Below are 17,341 nucleotides of genomic sequence, written 5' to 3' on the forward strand. Positions count from 1 at the left end.
ATGGGATGGACGTAGAGACCTAAAATTCAATCCAGATACACAATATAACCATCCCTCCCAAACAGTGGTCACAAATCAGTCCAAATGTGTGGTAGTGGGCACATCTGCTATATTGAGATAATCCATCCCACCTCACAGGTGTGCCACATCAGGATGCTGATCTGACATCATGAGTAGTGCACAGGTTTACCTCAGACTGCCCACAACAAAAGGCCACCCTGGAATGTGCAGTTTTGTCTCACAGCAAAATGCCACAGATGCCACAAGCAATGAGGGAGCGTGCAATTGGCATGCTGACAGCAGGAATGTCAACCAGATCTGTCGCCCGTGCATTGAATGTTCATTTCTCAACCATAAGCCGTCTCCACAGGCGTTTCAGAGAATATGGCAGCACATCCAACCGGCCTCACAACCGCAGACCTCGTGTAACCACACCAGCCCAGGACCTCCACATCCAGCAGGTTCACCTCCAAGATCGTCTGAGACCAGCCACCCAGACAGCTGCTGGAACAATTGGTTTGCACAACCAAACAATTTCTGCACAAACTGTCAGAAACCATCTCAGGGACGCTCAACTGCATGCCCGTCGTCCTCATCGGGGTCTTGACCTGACTCCAGCTCGTCGCCGTAACAGACTTGTGTGGGCAAATGCTCACATTCGATGGCGTCTGGCACGTTGGAGAGGTGTGCGCTTCACGGATGAATCATGGTTCACATTGTTCAGGGCAGATGGCAGCTGAGAATGTCCCAGTTCTTGCATGGCCAGCATACTCACCGGACATGTCACCCATTGAGCATGTTCGGGATGTGCTTGACCGGCGTATACGACAGCGTGTACCAGTTCCCACGAATATCCAACAACCTCGCACAGCCATTGAAGTGGAGTGGACCAACATTCCACAGGCCACAATTGACAATCTGATAGACTCCATGCGACGATGTGTTGCACTGCATGAGGCAAATGGTGGTTACACCAGATACTGACCGGTTCTGGGTCCCCAGACCCCCAATAGCGCAAAAAACTGCACATTCCAGGGTGGCCTTTTGTTGTGGGCAGTCTGAGGTACACCTGTGCACTACTCATGATGTCAGATCAGCATCCTGATGTGGCACACCTGTGAGGTGGGATGGATTATCTCAATATGGCAGATGTGCCCACTACCACACATTTGGACTGATTTGTGACCACTGTTTGGGAGGGATGGTTATATTGTGTATCTGGATTGAATTTTAGGTCTCTACGTCCATCCCATGGGGAATGGGAGCAAAAACAAAAGTGTTCCGTTTATATTTTTGTTCAGTGTATAAATACACACATTTGGTCTTTTTGTTTTTTTTCCTTATCCTGTTTCTGTTTGCATTGGGGAGAAAAAAGCCATCTATGGTATAATGCTACCATGTGGACCCGACAACAGAACACTGCCTGGATTTTTAGTTAGCAGGACGTGTCAGTGGTTTGGACATTTATCCAAATATACAGTTTATTTACTAATTTACTAATTTACTAATTTATTTATTTGACCAGAACTTTGTTGTTAGGCTAGTTGCATTGTTACTATTTAAGTATGGTCAAATAAAATGTAGTGAACTTGTATTTTCCTCATTCCTACCTCTGAAAATACAAATTTAAACTGCTGATTTATTCTATGTTCTGGGTTTAACTGACAGACTAGCTAAAGTTCCGCTTTACTTTCATTTAAATATTTATCCTGTTCACAGGACATAATTTCATTTACCTATGGAGAGTTTAGTCCACAATCACAATATTCTCCTGTTTTATCTGTCACTCACCTATGTGTCTTCAGCAAGTGAACTGCTCAGCTGTGAACCCATTGTGAGCTCAAGCTCTCATATTTGGACACTTTGTTCCCAGTAGAGTGCAGATGATGCCTTATTCATTCTATTTTGTACAAAGGTGGCAAAAGTACAGACATTCTGTACTTGAGTAGAAGTACAGATACTACTGTTAAAAAAAATACTCCAGTAAAAGTTGAAGTACTCTATCAACTTCTTTAATTAATAATGTAATGGCTCAGTCGATTTTCTTAGTGTACAGGCTGGTGATCATCTGGGCTGCTGCTGAGGTTTACTGCTTTTTGTGGATGTACACAATGAATTCAACCAGATATCAGCAGATGTTTCATAAGTTTTTCTGGATGACTTCCATTGTCTACACTGACAGTACACTGTTATGCTGGCTTTTTTCTAGATGGTTTAATCTCTCTGGCTTGGCTTTAAAATTGAGCTTTCGTTGTTCTGAAATTGAGTGGACAATCTGGCCAAAAGGTCATAACATGACAGTATGCAGTAAGATGGCCTTTATTTATCCCTGAGCCGTGATAAGCTTTGTAGATAACCCTCTCTTAAACCACTGTCAATAGCTCCTGTCATCACTGCCATCCAAGAGCAACCCCTAAGCCCAGCAGTTTGGTGCCTACCTGTTAATGTGCCTACCTCTATGGCTCAAATTAACCTAACATATAAAATCCTACAATATTGAAAATATAGCTAGTTACAAATAACAATAACAAACAATACAAATAAGGGCGATGGGACCCCCAGCAAAAAGAAACAATAACAGGAATAAGACTACAAACCGTCAGTTTCTGGCTTCTCCCCTAAGCTAATATCAGTAGGCTAAAGTATTAGAGTTACTTGTATAGGGCTGCTAGTAACTCCCACCTCAACTTGTTATTAATAAACAGAAACTGTAAAACCAGCAGAGGGATGATGCTGTTGGTGATGGAGATGAGGGAGTAAATAAGAGGGATCAAGACACCACTTACCAACCTCCATGCTGTAGCTTCACTGGCTTTATACGGTTGCGAGTGAGCCTTCTGCAGCCACTCAGGTAGGAATACATCAGAGGAAAGAGCAGGTTGATGAGAATGGCAGACAATAGGAGGTTGATGCACGTGCTGGTGCACTGATGGTGCTCGTAACAAAAACAAACCTCCATGATGTGCTCCAAGTCAATCTTGGTGAGTAGCAAAGCCCTAATAACAAGGTCTCCTTTGCTCTCCTTACATTTATGCTTTGGGACTTTTTGAGGGTAATGTTTCATCTTCATTTTTAAGATCTGTTAAGGCTTTAGTCCTCTGCTTTGCTGTAGAAGTGTTTGATGATTCAGCTCCACCCTACTCATGGCAAACTCTGTGGTCTTGGTTAACACAAGTCCTTGTAGTTAGGTTTAGCACTCACTATTCTGTGGCATGACTCTGGAGAGAACAGCATGCTGCTGCTTGTGCCATTAGGTTTTATTCTAGTCCTTTCTTCCTCTGCAGCATTATATTTATTTTATGATGATCACTTGGTGTATGATCTGCTATAGTTTGACGAAATAGCTATGTGGAATATTAAGTGTTGTGAATCCACCAAAAGATTCTGTAAGAGATTACTAAGGAATAGATCATCATACATCATGTTATTCTTATCTCCCAAACGGTTTGATGTATTAGGTTTTGTTGGCTTTATCTGACGGCAGTAGTAGAATACTGCAGCTGCTTAGGGAATGATTGTTTGGTTGTAGAGCACACCCAGCAACCCAGAAAACCCGACCACATTTCACAGTTACTGCCCAAAGCATTACCCCAGAAGAAGTGATTATTATGCGATATTGGCCAGCTGGTGTCCTAGTATTGAGTGTATATGTCACGGTTTCCATGGTGACTGTTTTTTTTTTTCTTCTTCTTCTTTTTGGTTTTTTCATTTGCACGCAGTCACACAGATGGACAGGATCTTGGAAGCAGCCAGATGTATTGTCTTGGACAGATTAGAGCCGTGTCCATGTTGTGCTCTGAAATTAAACAAGGGCATTTGTGTTTGACTGTGAATTGAGTAGAGTGAGAATAACAATAACCTTATATGAAAACACTGTTTTTGAAGAGCTGCAAATAAAAATGTGCATTTCTGTCTCTTCTAGAGAAAAACTGTTTCTGTGGCACCTGAAGCTCATATTTCCTCAGAGCAGTTCAGAGTTCACTCAGAGGAGGTGAGTAATCAAGTAATAATTACATTTCTTCAATAGTGTATCACAAAAGTTTCTTCTAAATCTTTAGCGTTTAAGTGTGCCCTGAAACCAAAGTGTGTTGATATTGAATTGAAGTTGGGACCATTATTGATCCTTTATTTTCTCTTGCATTTGCCTCTCTATTAACGATGCCTATTTTTGTTGCAGGGTGTCTGACAAACAAACCTTGAAGCAGATCTTGACTTCTTATATTCACCCTACAGAGTCGGACCCTGTCACACGTCAGAAGTGAGCTTTCCCCCCTCACATTTGAAAACAGAACATGTTTTTTTTTGGTTCAGTTTGTTTTTAGAAGCTGAGATATTTATTTGAAAAATGATGTAAAAGCTCTAAACGTTGCTTCAAGAAACTGAGTCTGTAAAAGGAAACCACTTCTAAGTGAAGGTTGAGACACTAACAGAGCCACACAGAAATGTGTCTGTAATTAAAGTTTCATCATTAGAACAGGAAAACTAACATGTTCATGTGTACATATTGTGTACACATTTAAAACTGTAGGATAATTAAATTCAGTTTTATTTATATAGCAACAACAATCACACCTTACAGCCAAGGGTTGTTTACCTTACAACAAGGTAAAGACCCTACAATAATATAGAGAAATCCACAGCAATCAGACCCTTTGAGCAAGCACTTGGTGCCAGTGGGAAGGAAAAACTGTTTTAACAGGAACAAACGTCTAGCAGAGCCAGGCTTGGGGAGGGGGGGGCAGCCATCTGTCACAACCAGTTTGGAATAATGGGGGAGAAAGACAGGACAAATACACGCTGTGCAGGAGAGCCAGAGATGAATAACGTAGAGAGGGTGTCTATCTCCCAAAGCCAAACTGGGAGCTGGTTCCACAGAAGAGGTGCATGAAGGCTGCAGGCTGTGCCTCTTCTGTTCTACTTTTAAATACCCACAAGTTCAGGACCTTGTATGTGAGGAGAAGGATTTTAAATTTGATTCTGGATTTAATGGGGAGCAATTAAGAGAAGCCAGTGTGGGAGAAATATGCTCTCTCTGTCTGGACCCTGTCAGTACTCCCTGTCAGTTGTCAAGGGACAACTTTGACAGTACTGAATTACAATGGCCTGGCCTAGTAGACAATTATTCGAGTAATCTAGTTCCCGTGAGCTGTTAGTACCTTTCCTTGCTTTGGAATGTGCTCCTAGATAAAACTTTGTCCTTGCTTTGTGGCAGTGTGGACAAGCAGCAACTGTGCATTGATTCATTTGGGAATAGTACTAGTGACTTGCCGTCAAAGTGAAAACTATTTCTGTGATCTTGGGAGTAATTTCAGGTATGTGATCCCTTGTGTTTAGCGTTACTGATTTTTATAAATCTGCTAAAACTCCAGCTTTATCTTGCAGCAAAGCTGGAAATCATAAACTAATCCGTTTCATTCAGCAATAGAAATTCAGCTCACACAGATTTGTTTAGTTTTTTTTTTTAAACCCATGAATAAAAATAGAAAACATAACAATGTGATAATAGACCTAGAAGTTAACACCTCTTTGATGTATGGCTTGAAAGACCTCTAAGTTCGGGGATAATGACTGCTGCTCAGCCCTTTGTTTTCTGTTGAAAAGTTTTAATGAGCACTTTTTATTGTTGGCAGCGAGTTTGAAGTAGTGTTTTGTTCGTAGATTCTCATAGTTGAGAAAGAGAGCGGAGAAAAGGAAGCCAAATGAATCATTCACAGTAATTATAGTTGAAATGTGGATGGTGGCATTCATACTTAATGGTTTAATGTCAAGTATCCAATTTGACCTGCTTCAAAATTGTAATGCATTGTATACAAGATTTTTGCATTGCCCAAAATTGTCTCGTAAACTGTCACATTAAGCGTCTGAATCAGCTACAGCAGAACAGCACAATAGAGTCTTGTGTTCAAATAGAACCATGGTTTTGACTGTGGGTCTTAATACGCTGTAAAAGCTCTCCTGCTATAAATCATGCTTTTAAAACTGCTTTCACTATTTTCATTATTTTTTGAACTCTGACAATACTTAATACCTATTTTGATCTACAAAAACTATCATTACTTTTCTTGTACAATGGACCCTGGGTGGATGATGTAAACTGGTTGCACTGCAGAGCTATCATTACAAAGTTGCTATTTCTGGGCCATTATATTAACTGTTAAAAACACACACACACACACACACACACACACACACACACACACACACACACACACACACACACACACATTACTGTTTTTGTTTGTGATTTCCAGGTGAAAGAAAACAAAGGAAATGATATTAGTCTTTTAAAAATGTCCTGATGATCAGAAAAAAGACAAGAATTGGGCTGTAGTTTTGGTGGACATAGACAGCTTCTAAAAGTTGACTAAAGGAGCTCAAAAATGATCCTAGCAATGAGCTAAAATGAGGATGACTAAAACCAAATGGTGTGCTTACAGGTTTTGTCCCACATGGAGTCTAAAAATCTTTGGGTAATGAGTGAATATCGATTTCCTTTTAGACTGCTTATGAAAAGGGAACCGGTGGTCACCACCAACATCACCTAGGTACATGAGCCTGCTACTTCAGTCAGCTCAGCAATCCAGATAATTTAGACTGACTGCAGCAGAATGTGCCTCTCTCGCTGTCTTCATTTTGATGTGCAATTGAGGTTCATGTTTTACTCCTCAACAACATTGGGGCCATTCCAACCATCTGACAACAGTGACAGCCTGGTGGTAAAATGACTTTCTTCAAATTTTAGAAAACCTTAGACACAGTGTGTTTTAAATAGCAAATTTAAACTGCTGATGATAAAGTTAATATAAGCTTTACGTTTTTGTGTAGTCAGGGTTCAGTTCTAGTAGTAAACCCTCATAACCTTTTTTTTTTTTTTTTTTTTTTTTTTTGTTGGCTCTTTTGCCATCAGAATTGTTGTCTAAAGGCAAAGAAAGATGCCCAACGGATTTACTTTACCAAATTGACCATCCCAGCCTTGCCATAATGGTCCATTTGATTCACCTTTTATTGTTTATTTTATTTTCACTTACTGAATATGGGACAGACTTTACTGGGGGAAAGAAGGGGAGAAAGAAAGAGGGAAAGAGAAACAGCTGAGAAGAGGGACGGGGGAGAAGGGCAAAAACCAAAAACCAACAGAATGAGCAGAAAAAGAAAAAAAAGAAGAAAAAAAATGCATATATCAGTCACCTGGGTCACCTGCTGAGAAAGAAAAAAGAAAACAAGCAGAAGAGAACAAGAGTAATAGAATAAACAACATCACAATGATATATGGGAATATGACAGTAAATACTAAATATTAAACATTATTGTGCAGCACATAAGATCAACAGAACACAGTGTGCTTTGAGGTAGGAGCCGAAAAGGGTGTAGTTTGTGGGTGTGATCACCCGTGTGTACACCTGTGAGCATGGACGCGCTTGTTTTTTAAAAGGTTCCTTCATGTAATGATCTGCTAGAGGGTGTGGGGGGGCCACTGCCCCGTCCTTCAGGGCATGAAGCAGATATGGAGGAGATCAAAACTCCAGACATCCAGAGGCCCCCAGAACACAAGAGACCAAGGAAGACCAACCCTCATAACCTTAATGAAACTGAAAGCCTTGGGAGGCTCATGTTCAATAAAAGATTTTGATAGCTACAGTTCACCGTTCCACAGGAAGTTTCATAAATATTACTGTATCTAATTAAAGTTATCTGTAGAATGTGAATGAGATGGGTTGCCTGTAACGCTGGTGATTTCTGCTACTGTGCTTTGTCACAGCTATGCTCATGTTTCTCAGAGTGGATAGATTGTCAGCTTTTAATAAGTTGAATTTATCTCCCTGCACACAGAAGCTGTTTTTCAAGAGGTAATCTTCTGTGCTGCTCTTTGTTATCGATCAGCTCAGTACAGTTCAGTAACACAGGATGTGGTCGGGGTCTCCGCACGTTGACATACATTTGCTCTTTTTTTCCATTTCCCAAGCTCTTGTTTCTCCCATCCTGAACAGTAGTCTTTGAACAGGGCAGCTTCTTAGATTGCACTATTTCTTATCTGAACCTCTTACAGAGCAGTGATTTGACTCCTCTGACCTAAGCTTTATACTGATAACAGCGATCAGTGCCTTACTGCAAAATCCACATCAAGAGCATTGTGTAGAGGTGTACAGCTCTTTAAATAGAGACGTGACATAGTCTTTGCCAATCTTTTATACACAGGCTCTTTCTAGTTTCAAGCCAGTGAGGTTTCAACTCTGCATGTTCCATTGGCTAGCTGTTCGCAGCAGGCTCAGGTGCTGTGGTTGACAGTACATACAGTGATTTAATTTGCATAGGAACCTCAGTGGGAGCCTATACATATGTCAGTCAGTATACCAGTGTACATTTGGATCACTGCTGTGCCACGCTCAGTCAATGAGCTCTTTGTGTTTTGACCCTTTTCGTCACTACCTTAAAGCTAGTCACTGTGGCCATATGTTTAGTTCTTGGTGTTAATGTGAGTTTGTTTTTCAGGTTGAAGATGTATGTGCAAGCTCGGTTTGATCATGTCAAAGTCTTCATGAAAGTGGAGGGAAGAAAGGCTAACTCTGTCAGGTGAGATGCTCTTTCACTCCATCCCTAGCATCCCCCTCTGTATCTCCTCTCTCTACATCCATGATTCTTCACTGTGGCCCTTTACTTTCTTCGTCACCTCTCTTGCGCACTCTGTTGTTTTTGATTGATTGATCTAAGATATTCAGACTCTTCTATCTTTACTATCTTTCTTTCCTGCATCTTCATCTATGCCTCCTATATCATTCATGCAGATGTATTCTGCTTTGCTTTTGAGGGAAGCAAGACAGAATCTCTGGGAGAAATTCACCTGGTATCACAGAAACTCATGTCGAGGGGAGTTAACAACACAGTGATGGCACGGCAGGCATACTGAAAACAGTCCATGAGAAAACAACCTAAAGTGTCACACTGGGCAAATTTAAATCTGGTCAGGGGTTTTTGATCTTTACCCCTAAGCCGTAAAAGGCTGATGGTGTAATGTTGTCACCCTGCCAGGTGAGCGAGCGGGCGCGCACAGCTAAGTTTGTGAAAGTGATACCTCGAGAACAAGACGACGTAGGAGCTTCATATTGATACCATAGGTGTATATACTACTGTAGGACAAGGCTATGGGATAGCACTGGTGGTTGTTAGTATTTTAGAAGTCCTCAGCATCTTTTGATCACAGCTTGCATGTGGTGATAATTTTCTTTTTACATCTGTGAATTAGCTAAGTTATTTAAAAATTTGACATTTGCTTCTTAGACTTGGGCTCTCTCCACTTTGCATACCTTTTGTTTTGCATGCGCCTTCTTTTTTTTTCTTTTTTTTAAATTGTGCATTCATTTTTTGAACGGGTCAGGGAGAGGTGATGGTAGCACCCATCTGCCTCGCCTACTTTTAGGCTCTTTGGCAGCCTTCCGTTTCTACTTAGTGACAAAGTGAATGATGATCCTTGGTGCTCATTATATTTGCCCCCTGGCTGAGATGAGACATCATAAAACTTCCCATCCTTCATTCTTGTCTCACACACACACACCATCATTTTGCTTTGCAGCAGCAGGTTCAGCTGCACACTTCTTCTCAGGAGATAAATTAAATTTTATAAAAGCATATAGAGGGATAAGAGATTTACCAAGACCCTTACCTTTTTATCCTTAATGCATAGTTTTAAATTCTTCTCATCTCTGAGGCCACAAATATGAACCTTGTACAAGCTAGTGTATTACAATAAGTTCATAAAGGCAGTAAGTTTCCAACCATTACAAATTTCTATAAAGTGTAGCACAGTATAGTATAGTCTACTAGTCACTTTGTTATATACATATAAACTAGAGATGGACCGATCCGATATTACGTATCGGTATCGGTCCGATACTGACCTAAATTACTGGATCGGATATCGGAGAAAAATAAAAAATGTAATCCGATCCATTAAATATCACGAAAGCACCTCACAAAACTTGCAACACGCCGTAACTCACCTCAGAACGTTAGCACGTCGGAGCAGTATGCATCACGTGATAGAGCGGCTGTAGCATGCGGGACCTGTCGGTGGTCTGGATAGCATTTGAAGCTTCGCTAGCAACCCAGCATTTCATCTCCGACAAAGTTATCCCCGAGAGAAGTAAAGCAAGTGTGTAAGTCCATCTCTGAATGTTTGTAAAGCATTCCTGCGTTAAGCTTAACAAACGATATATGGAGCGACTGCTTCTTCTTGCTGCTACTTCAATCATGAAACTGCTTAAATCAGCTGATCAGCTTTTCTGTCGCGAGTCCGTGTCTCTAGTTTGCTTTTGGCCCACTTCGCACCAGAAAGAGGAAACCAGCGGCTGAACAACAGCAGCACGTTTAAGCTTGATCAGCTGTTGTTAGAATTCATTTAATATTACTTTCTACTCGAGGATCTTTTTCTATGTAGCTGACGCTGGTAACTGTGCAGGGGCGGATCTAGCAAAGTTTAGCCAAGGGGGCCGATAGGGCGTTAACAGGGAAAAGGGGGCACAAAGACATACTTTTCTTTCTTATTCTCATTTAAAATGTCTCGCTTTTAATAAATAATTATCTGACACCCAAAGTTTTAATTTGATGCAAAATGAATAGAAGTCAATTACTGTATATAGTAACTATTAAGTCTAATATATATACCCTAGTAAGCTATAGTACATTTTCCTTTGGGAAGGTACCATCTGTGCAGTCTGCAATTTTGTTGAAGAAAGATGTTGAATCTATTTAATATTTCTTGAAAAATAATTGATTTCTGTGCATTTTTTTTCACACTGCATCAAATTAAGGTTGATTACGTCGATTAAGCATCATGAGGTGGAGTGTGAGGGGTGGTTCCCCATTTTTTATTTATTTATTTTTGTTGCTGGGAGTTGGAACCCTATTAGTTAGGTTGCTTAATATTTACGCCAAGTACTCTTTAAAATACCAGAATAGGGAGGATGGTGTAGGTTTACAGTTTTTTACATACGCTAGGACACATTTCTCAATACTTAGGTCACGTTTGCAAAACTCCTCACACAGTGAGCACAACAGAAGTCTATGTGGGCTAAACTGAGGACCAGTTATCATTGTTTTGGCACAAAATGCATTCAATGACTACATCTCTCAAATTTCATGAATTATCTTCTCACTCAGACACAACAACTGCCAAAAATCTTTGTACGTACAGGACATTTTGCATGTGCTTACATACTGTTTTCAAAACTGTTAAACTTATGGCCAAAACAATAACACAATGCAAAACTTGAAAAGACAGCAAAATCCAACAGCAATATTTTATTGAAACATATTTTAAATCTAAAAATGCAGTTTAACCAGCCACAGCTTATTCTCATTGTAGATGAACATCTACACAGGTGTTACTCCTTCAATTTTTCAACTCCTTCAATTCTGGCATGCCAGAAGATTCTTTCCTAGGTGTATTGCCCTAGATGACATAAGATGTGATGTGGCCAAATGGAGAAGACCGAGTAGATTAGCATTACTATTGTATGTGTATCAGTGGATGGTGTGTATACAAATTCTTGTATTTTGGGATTACTTAGTGCAAAAAAATAAAAATACATAAACAAATATTAACGAATTCTGCATGATGTCTGATTCATTCCAGTAACATATATTGAAATTATAAACAGAGATGTGTCCTTGTTTTACACAAGAAAACACTGTGTAATGCTACACGTTGTTAGTGTTTTTTAGGTCATTGTTTTGTGGGTGACAAAGTGTGTTTGTCGGCTGTCAACCTTTGCTAGTGTTCTGGAAGAATGAGTTTATTTGAGGCCTGAATGAAGTGTTTTGGTAGTTGTAGTGCATTTTGAATGTGAAATGAACTGCTTTGCCAAGCTGACGGTCAGTTAGGAGGATTGTGTGAAGAGTTTTGCAAAAGTGACCTAAGTATTGGGAAATGTGTCCTAGCGTCTGTAAAAAACTGTAAGTTTATTAGATTGATCAGTATTGCTGAACTATGAAATATTTTTTTTTGCATACAGGTATAACAGAATAGCTTTAGTGTAGTTGTTGTTTTAAACTTGAGTATGAACTTATACAAAATGCAGCAAGATATTTAAAAAACAGTTTTGTTGATTAAAAAACACTATATCGGATTCATATCGGTATCGGCAGATATCCAAATTTATGATATCAGTATCGGTATCGGACATAAAAAAGTGGTATCGTGCCATCTCTAATATAAACCACGCTAAAATTCATACTCGTGTCCTACCTTAATGTTATTTAAACCTAATACAGAGAGCAGGGACAGCAACAAGCATCTATAATAACAACAAGGGAAAGTCAGTGCTCTGCAGCCATCAGAGCTCTGACTTGCTCAGGCATGGACTCTGAATCCTTTATCAGCAGCTCATACTTGAAGCCTTGTAAGACGATAGTCAGGGTCCGTATGGATTGCACATGGTTTTCTAGCACATGATTCAAGAGCTTTATTAAAGTGGAAGCTTGGGAATTGGGAACCTTTTTTGCATTCTTTAAACCATTCCTGAAGTACTTCTGGAGTGTTGCAGGGTACATTGTCAAATTCACCCTGTATGTTTTATCTGAAAGCATAAAGCATCATAGTTTTAATAAAATATTGATACACTTTTTATGAAAGGCAGTGACACAGAAGATGATGGTGGAGTTTTGCCGAGAGCTTTAATAATCATGTTGACGTGTTTCTTACTTTAAAGCTGAAGTGGATGTTATAAACATAAAAGTAAATTCAAAAGGACGTTTTTAGAGAACAAATTAGAGATGGAGCTGTGCTTTCTAGAAGTGTGACTAATGTGTGCGTCGTAACTTTGTTCATTTAAAACCTTTCTTTCTTTACAATGATGCTTCAAATTGCACTTGGTATGTTACAGCATCAACACATTGTAATGTTCCATTTAACATTACTTTATTACATATTTGCATAAATGTATCCAGTGTCGTTGTATCAAAAGTCATTTTTTTGTTTTTTCCCCCCTAAGGCTGTTCTGTTTAGGTGGGCGGGGCACATCATATGAGGTGATCATGTCAAGGTGGAAATAATAGCACAGGAATTTCCTGTTAAGATTTCGTTTTTACATAAATGAATCACTACTTTTGTCATTTTTGGCAGAAGATCATTTCTTTCAAAAGGTCTTATACGTGACTTTTAACAGCGTTTGGCCTGATACACATTTAGTAGTCGTTAGTAATGAGTAACTGAGCAGCATGAACAAATCAATCTATTTGACATTCTCTCCTCAGTATCTGCCAGAACAGTGTTTTAAGTGTCTGTTAATTCAGAGTACAATTTTTAGTTTTGAATCCAAATGAATAGAAGAGGGTAAAATTCTATATTTTTTAGGGTAATAATCTTATTAACTATGTACAGTTCTGCATCTCAGTCTTGTGTCAACAGGTTCTACTTTAATGAGAAGAGAGGCTCTATCTGCGCTTGTATCTTGTTTAAGAGGTTCCAAATCCGGTCGGATTATTTCAACCACAAATAAGCCTCTACTTTCTGAATAATGCAGACTTGGTGGAAAACCCCTAATTTTACAGTGTTATTAATGTTAAGAAGTCATGGATAGAAGTAGTCATGGCTTCTTAGTGGTCATTTGCCACGTCTAACACAAAAGGTATGACTGCGTGTTTTTTGTTGTCTACTGGAATATCAACCACCTCCAATAAAGGAGTTCTTGTGCTAAAATAAGTGGCGCTTGTATAGCCCACATCCTCTTACTGGAAAGGTGAGCATGTGCATCAAGGGAACCATTCACACATTTCTGATGTTTGTTTATGGGGTTGTTTTTTTTTTCGTGTTTATTTTTTTTTTTAGTCATTCCTCCCATGTGATCCTGGGGATGCCCTCTCCTCTTTTCCCTTACCACTGCCTTTCCTCTCAGTCTGCCAGACGGAGAGGGATGCATCCTTGATGTCTAAAATGGAGCTGCTCTTTTTACAAAGCGAACCGTATTTTTCTGCTTTCTGGGTTTTTTAGTTTAGTTTTTTTAACCAGTATTGTGCTGTTGCCTTAAGGCAGTGATGTTCCTGTCCTGTTGAAGCTGTTCTTTTTCTCACATATTTGTGGCTAGTGCTTTCCTTAGTCCCCTGGAGCTTTTCTATCTGCTCTCCCTCGGCTTGCCCTAATGCTACGTTCAAGTATGTTTCTGCACAGCAGATGCTTACCTCAGGTCTCCTGCTGGTTGCTGAACAGCAAGGCATTTCTAAGGTATTCATTAGGTAATAATGACATTTTTCTTCTTTCAAGTGACTTCAGCTTTTACACAAACACACAGTGTGAAATAGTGTTTGTTAAAAAGCACTGTTTGACTATCTTCAGTTGTCACTTTTGGTAAAATTTGCTGTAATTTTTGTTTGGGAGAACATGGGCAGACACATGGTGCTTGAAGGTCTGCACTGAAACAGTTTTGTGTTACTTTTTAAACTGAACCTCTGTAGTGCAAACTTTTCCAAACCTGGCTTAAGAGGAGTTACACCCTGAAATTAAGGAATAAAGGTGCAATTAAGTGTATAAAGTGTGGACAGGGATGGTTGCCTAGGACACTGGCTGACCTGTACTGAATGTGGACATCAAGGTAGAGCTATTAGTCAGAGTTAACAGCCATAAGACTTTATGCAGTTCTGACAAAGAATTACTCTGAAAATACGATCTAATTATGAATGTGAATGTGTAGGCAAAATATGAATTATGTTTGTCTTTTTTTATGCCAAAGCAACATTACAAAAAAAGCCATTAAAACAGCTTTTTAAAATTGTGTTTTGGTGTTATAGCCCAAAAAGAAAGAGCCTGATTTGCACATCCTAGTTTTACAGATGGAGGTCACTAACATTTTTTTTCACTTCTTTCTCTCTTTTTTTTTTTTTTACCCCACTAGTTTTGCATTTGGCTAAAGTCAATGTCACTATTGTTAGCATGAGGCAAGGCCCTACAGAGGTTGTACAGGCAGTCCAAATCCTCCAGGATGGCACATTAACATGTGCCTTTGCCAGAAGATTTGCTGTCTCCCAGCACAGGACTCGTCTCCACTCTTTTGTCCTTGAAATCCTTGGACCCATTTTCAGACCCTGTGCTGGTGCGGTGGGTCCTGGGTTCTTCCTGGTGCACGATACTTCCCTATCTCATGTTGTGAGAATATGCAGGTAGAGTAGTGTTGTGCAAATTGCTACTGAAGTATCGATTCTTGCAGTGCCAGAAATGTATGTTCTAGAATCAAATGTCATATTGAAATATCGATATTTTAGTGATTTCAGGTAAACTTGTAGTTCATGATTAACAGGAACACAATGGAAAGTAACTATATTATTGAAATTGTCTGAATGATTGTTAGGAACTACTTCTTCCGCCTGTCATAGTGATATACAAAATATGGCTGTATAAATGCATCAGTGGGCGCACTCACTCAGTTGAGGATCATAGGCAGAGTCACAAACAGCCAAGATGCGGTGTGTGACAAATGTGGCAAGGCCACAAACCTTGTTAAACACAAACAATTAAACAATTAAATTGTGACACAAAATATGATGATGAGGTGAACCGAAGTAGGACGGGAAGGACAGGTGCTGCACGCTGAGTCCTTTGGTGCAGGAGAAAATGTGGAGCTGTTGGCAACGTGTAGTGCTTCTGAATTTTGGAAAGTGACTGACTTCTAGGCTTATTTTTGTGTCTATGTTTAAATGATGTCAATTCAATGCTTCCTTAAAATTACAGAATCCCATTTGTTTAAATTGTAGAGCACTTGAAGTGGAATATGGAGACCAGGTGTCTTAAAAATATACAAGGTACTTGCTGTATTTTTTTTTATTTTTTTACTGAGTGCTATTTTTGAGCTATTTTTTTTAGCAGTGTATTTCCGGGAAACCATTGGGGGGGGGAAAAATCATTCATCTCTAAGATAAGAGATTTACCATCAGAGGTGGAGTTGATGGAGTTCGGCTTGTGCTGATCTGTTGTGTGATTTCAACATAGTTTGGTTTCCATGTCTGATCTGATGACGCCTTCTGTATTTTATACCATTTCCTTAGGTTATTTTTAGGTCAAATCAGCAATGTGGTGGAACAGCTGCAACTTTTACTTGCATTCACATTTTCTTTTCTGAGTGCCTACTTTTTAGCAGTTAACAAAAATGAAAGGGGACATTGTCATTGCGTGAGGAAAAATAACTGAGGTCAAAATTTTTTGGAGGAATCCCGGAAACCTTCTGCAGCCAGCCGCACCCTGTGAGTCAATATCAGTTCAAACAATAAGATTGTCTTAACAATTAACAGCAGTGTTATTCTGTAGAACGCTTGTGCAACTGGACTTGTGTAATTGTATGTTTGCAATAGATTTATATCTTAATCTAATAGTTTTCAACATCACAGTACAGAGATCGTTCCCATTTAAAACCTCCAGTTTCATATTGCGATGGCCGTCCATCCCCAAAACAGCTCAATCTTGCACGTGATCTTGCAATGCCTCGAGCTCTTTGTCATGTTCCTAAAGACTTTCTCCAGTTTATTTTGTTGTGTTGTTTTGCCAGGTAAGGCAACAACTTTTGGGTGTTCGGTGTGTTTCCCAGAGTTCAAATCCACATGAATACCAGGCCCGAAGGTTTCCAGCTAGAGATTTGCGGTGTGACGGAGTGGTCAATGTTGCTTGACTCATCTGTTGTTGGTTTTAATGTTGTGGCTGATTGGTGTATGTATTCAGTGGTCATATTTGCAGTTTCTCTATGTCCTTCCCATTTTACACGGCTGTCTCTTTGCTGATGGGACTCGGCAGCAGAAGGAAAACAATGGGAACCTCCCTGAAGAGAACATCAGTGTGTCCTCTGTTCATTCACAAGAACATTATATAGAGACCAGATGTGTGCACGCTCTTGGCTGAGCCACCCGGTCTTGATCTTCAGAAATATCCAGGATTTAACACTGCAGGGAGCCACTCTCTCTGTTTGCCAGCTACCCCTCTTAAATGGTTGTTTACCAACATGTATGTTTTAATTTAGCCCCCCCCCCCCCCCCCCCCCCCCCCCCCCCGGAGAAAAAATGTAAAAAACATCCGTTAAGAGTAATCTCTTTATCAGTAAGACATAAAAATGAATGACATGGAAACAGTAGATATTTGGTGTGCACATCAAAGTGGATGCAGTCATTGTAAGTATGCTACTTTCTTGCATATTGTGGCTTTTCACACTGGATTCTCCTTTTGATCTGAAACGTCACTTTGTTTTACTTCAGGAAAAAATGTGCTGTGGCTGTTAATATGTAAAATAATGCGTAGTAGTAGTAGTAGTAGTAGTAGTAGTAGTAATCTCCATTAATGACCTGTAAATGTCACATTATAGCAGTGTTTTGA

The 17,341-nt window shown here is 39.7% G+C and overlaps 1 protein-coding gene across 2 annotated transcripts in view; it reads left to right on the forward strand.

Annotated features, from left to right (window-relative positions):
* The window catches only part of znhit6 (zinc finger HIT-type containing 6), a 45,082-nt gene that overhangs the window by 23,832 nt on the left and 3,909 nt on the right, over positions 1-17,341 (forward strand). For both annotated transcript variants that reach the window (XM_026147485.1, XM_026147486.1), the window contains exons 6-8: positions 3,923-3,991; positions 4,178-4,258; positions 8,491-8,571. In XM_026147485.1, coding sequence (XP_026003270.1) covers positions 3,923-3,991; positions 4,178-4,258; positions 8,491-8,571 — 231 coding nt within the window. The remainder of the gene's footprint in view (positions 1-3,922; positions 3,992-4,177; positions 4,259-8,490; positions 8,572-17,341) is intronic.

This window comes from Astatotilapia calliptera, chromosome 17 (assembly GCF_900246225.1).
Source record: "Astatotilapia calliptera chromosome 17, fAstCal1.2, whole genome shotgun sequence".
Lineage (NCBI taxonomy): Eukaryota > Metazoa > Chordata > Actinopteri > Cichliformes > Cichlidae > Astatotilapia > Astatotilapia calliptera.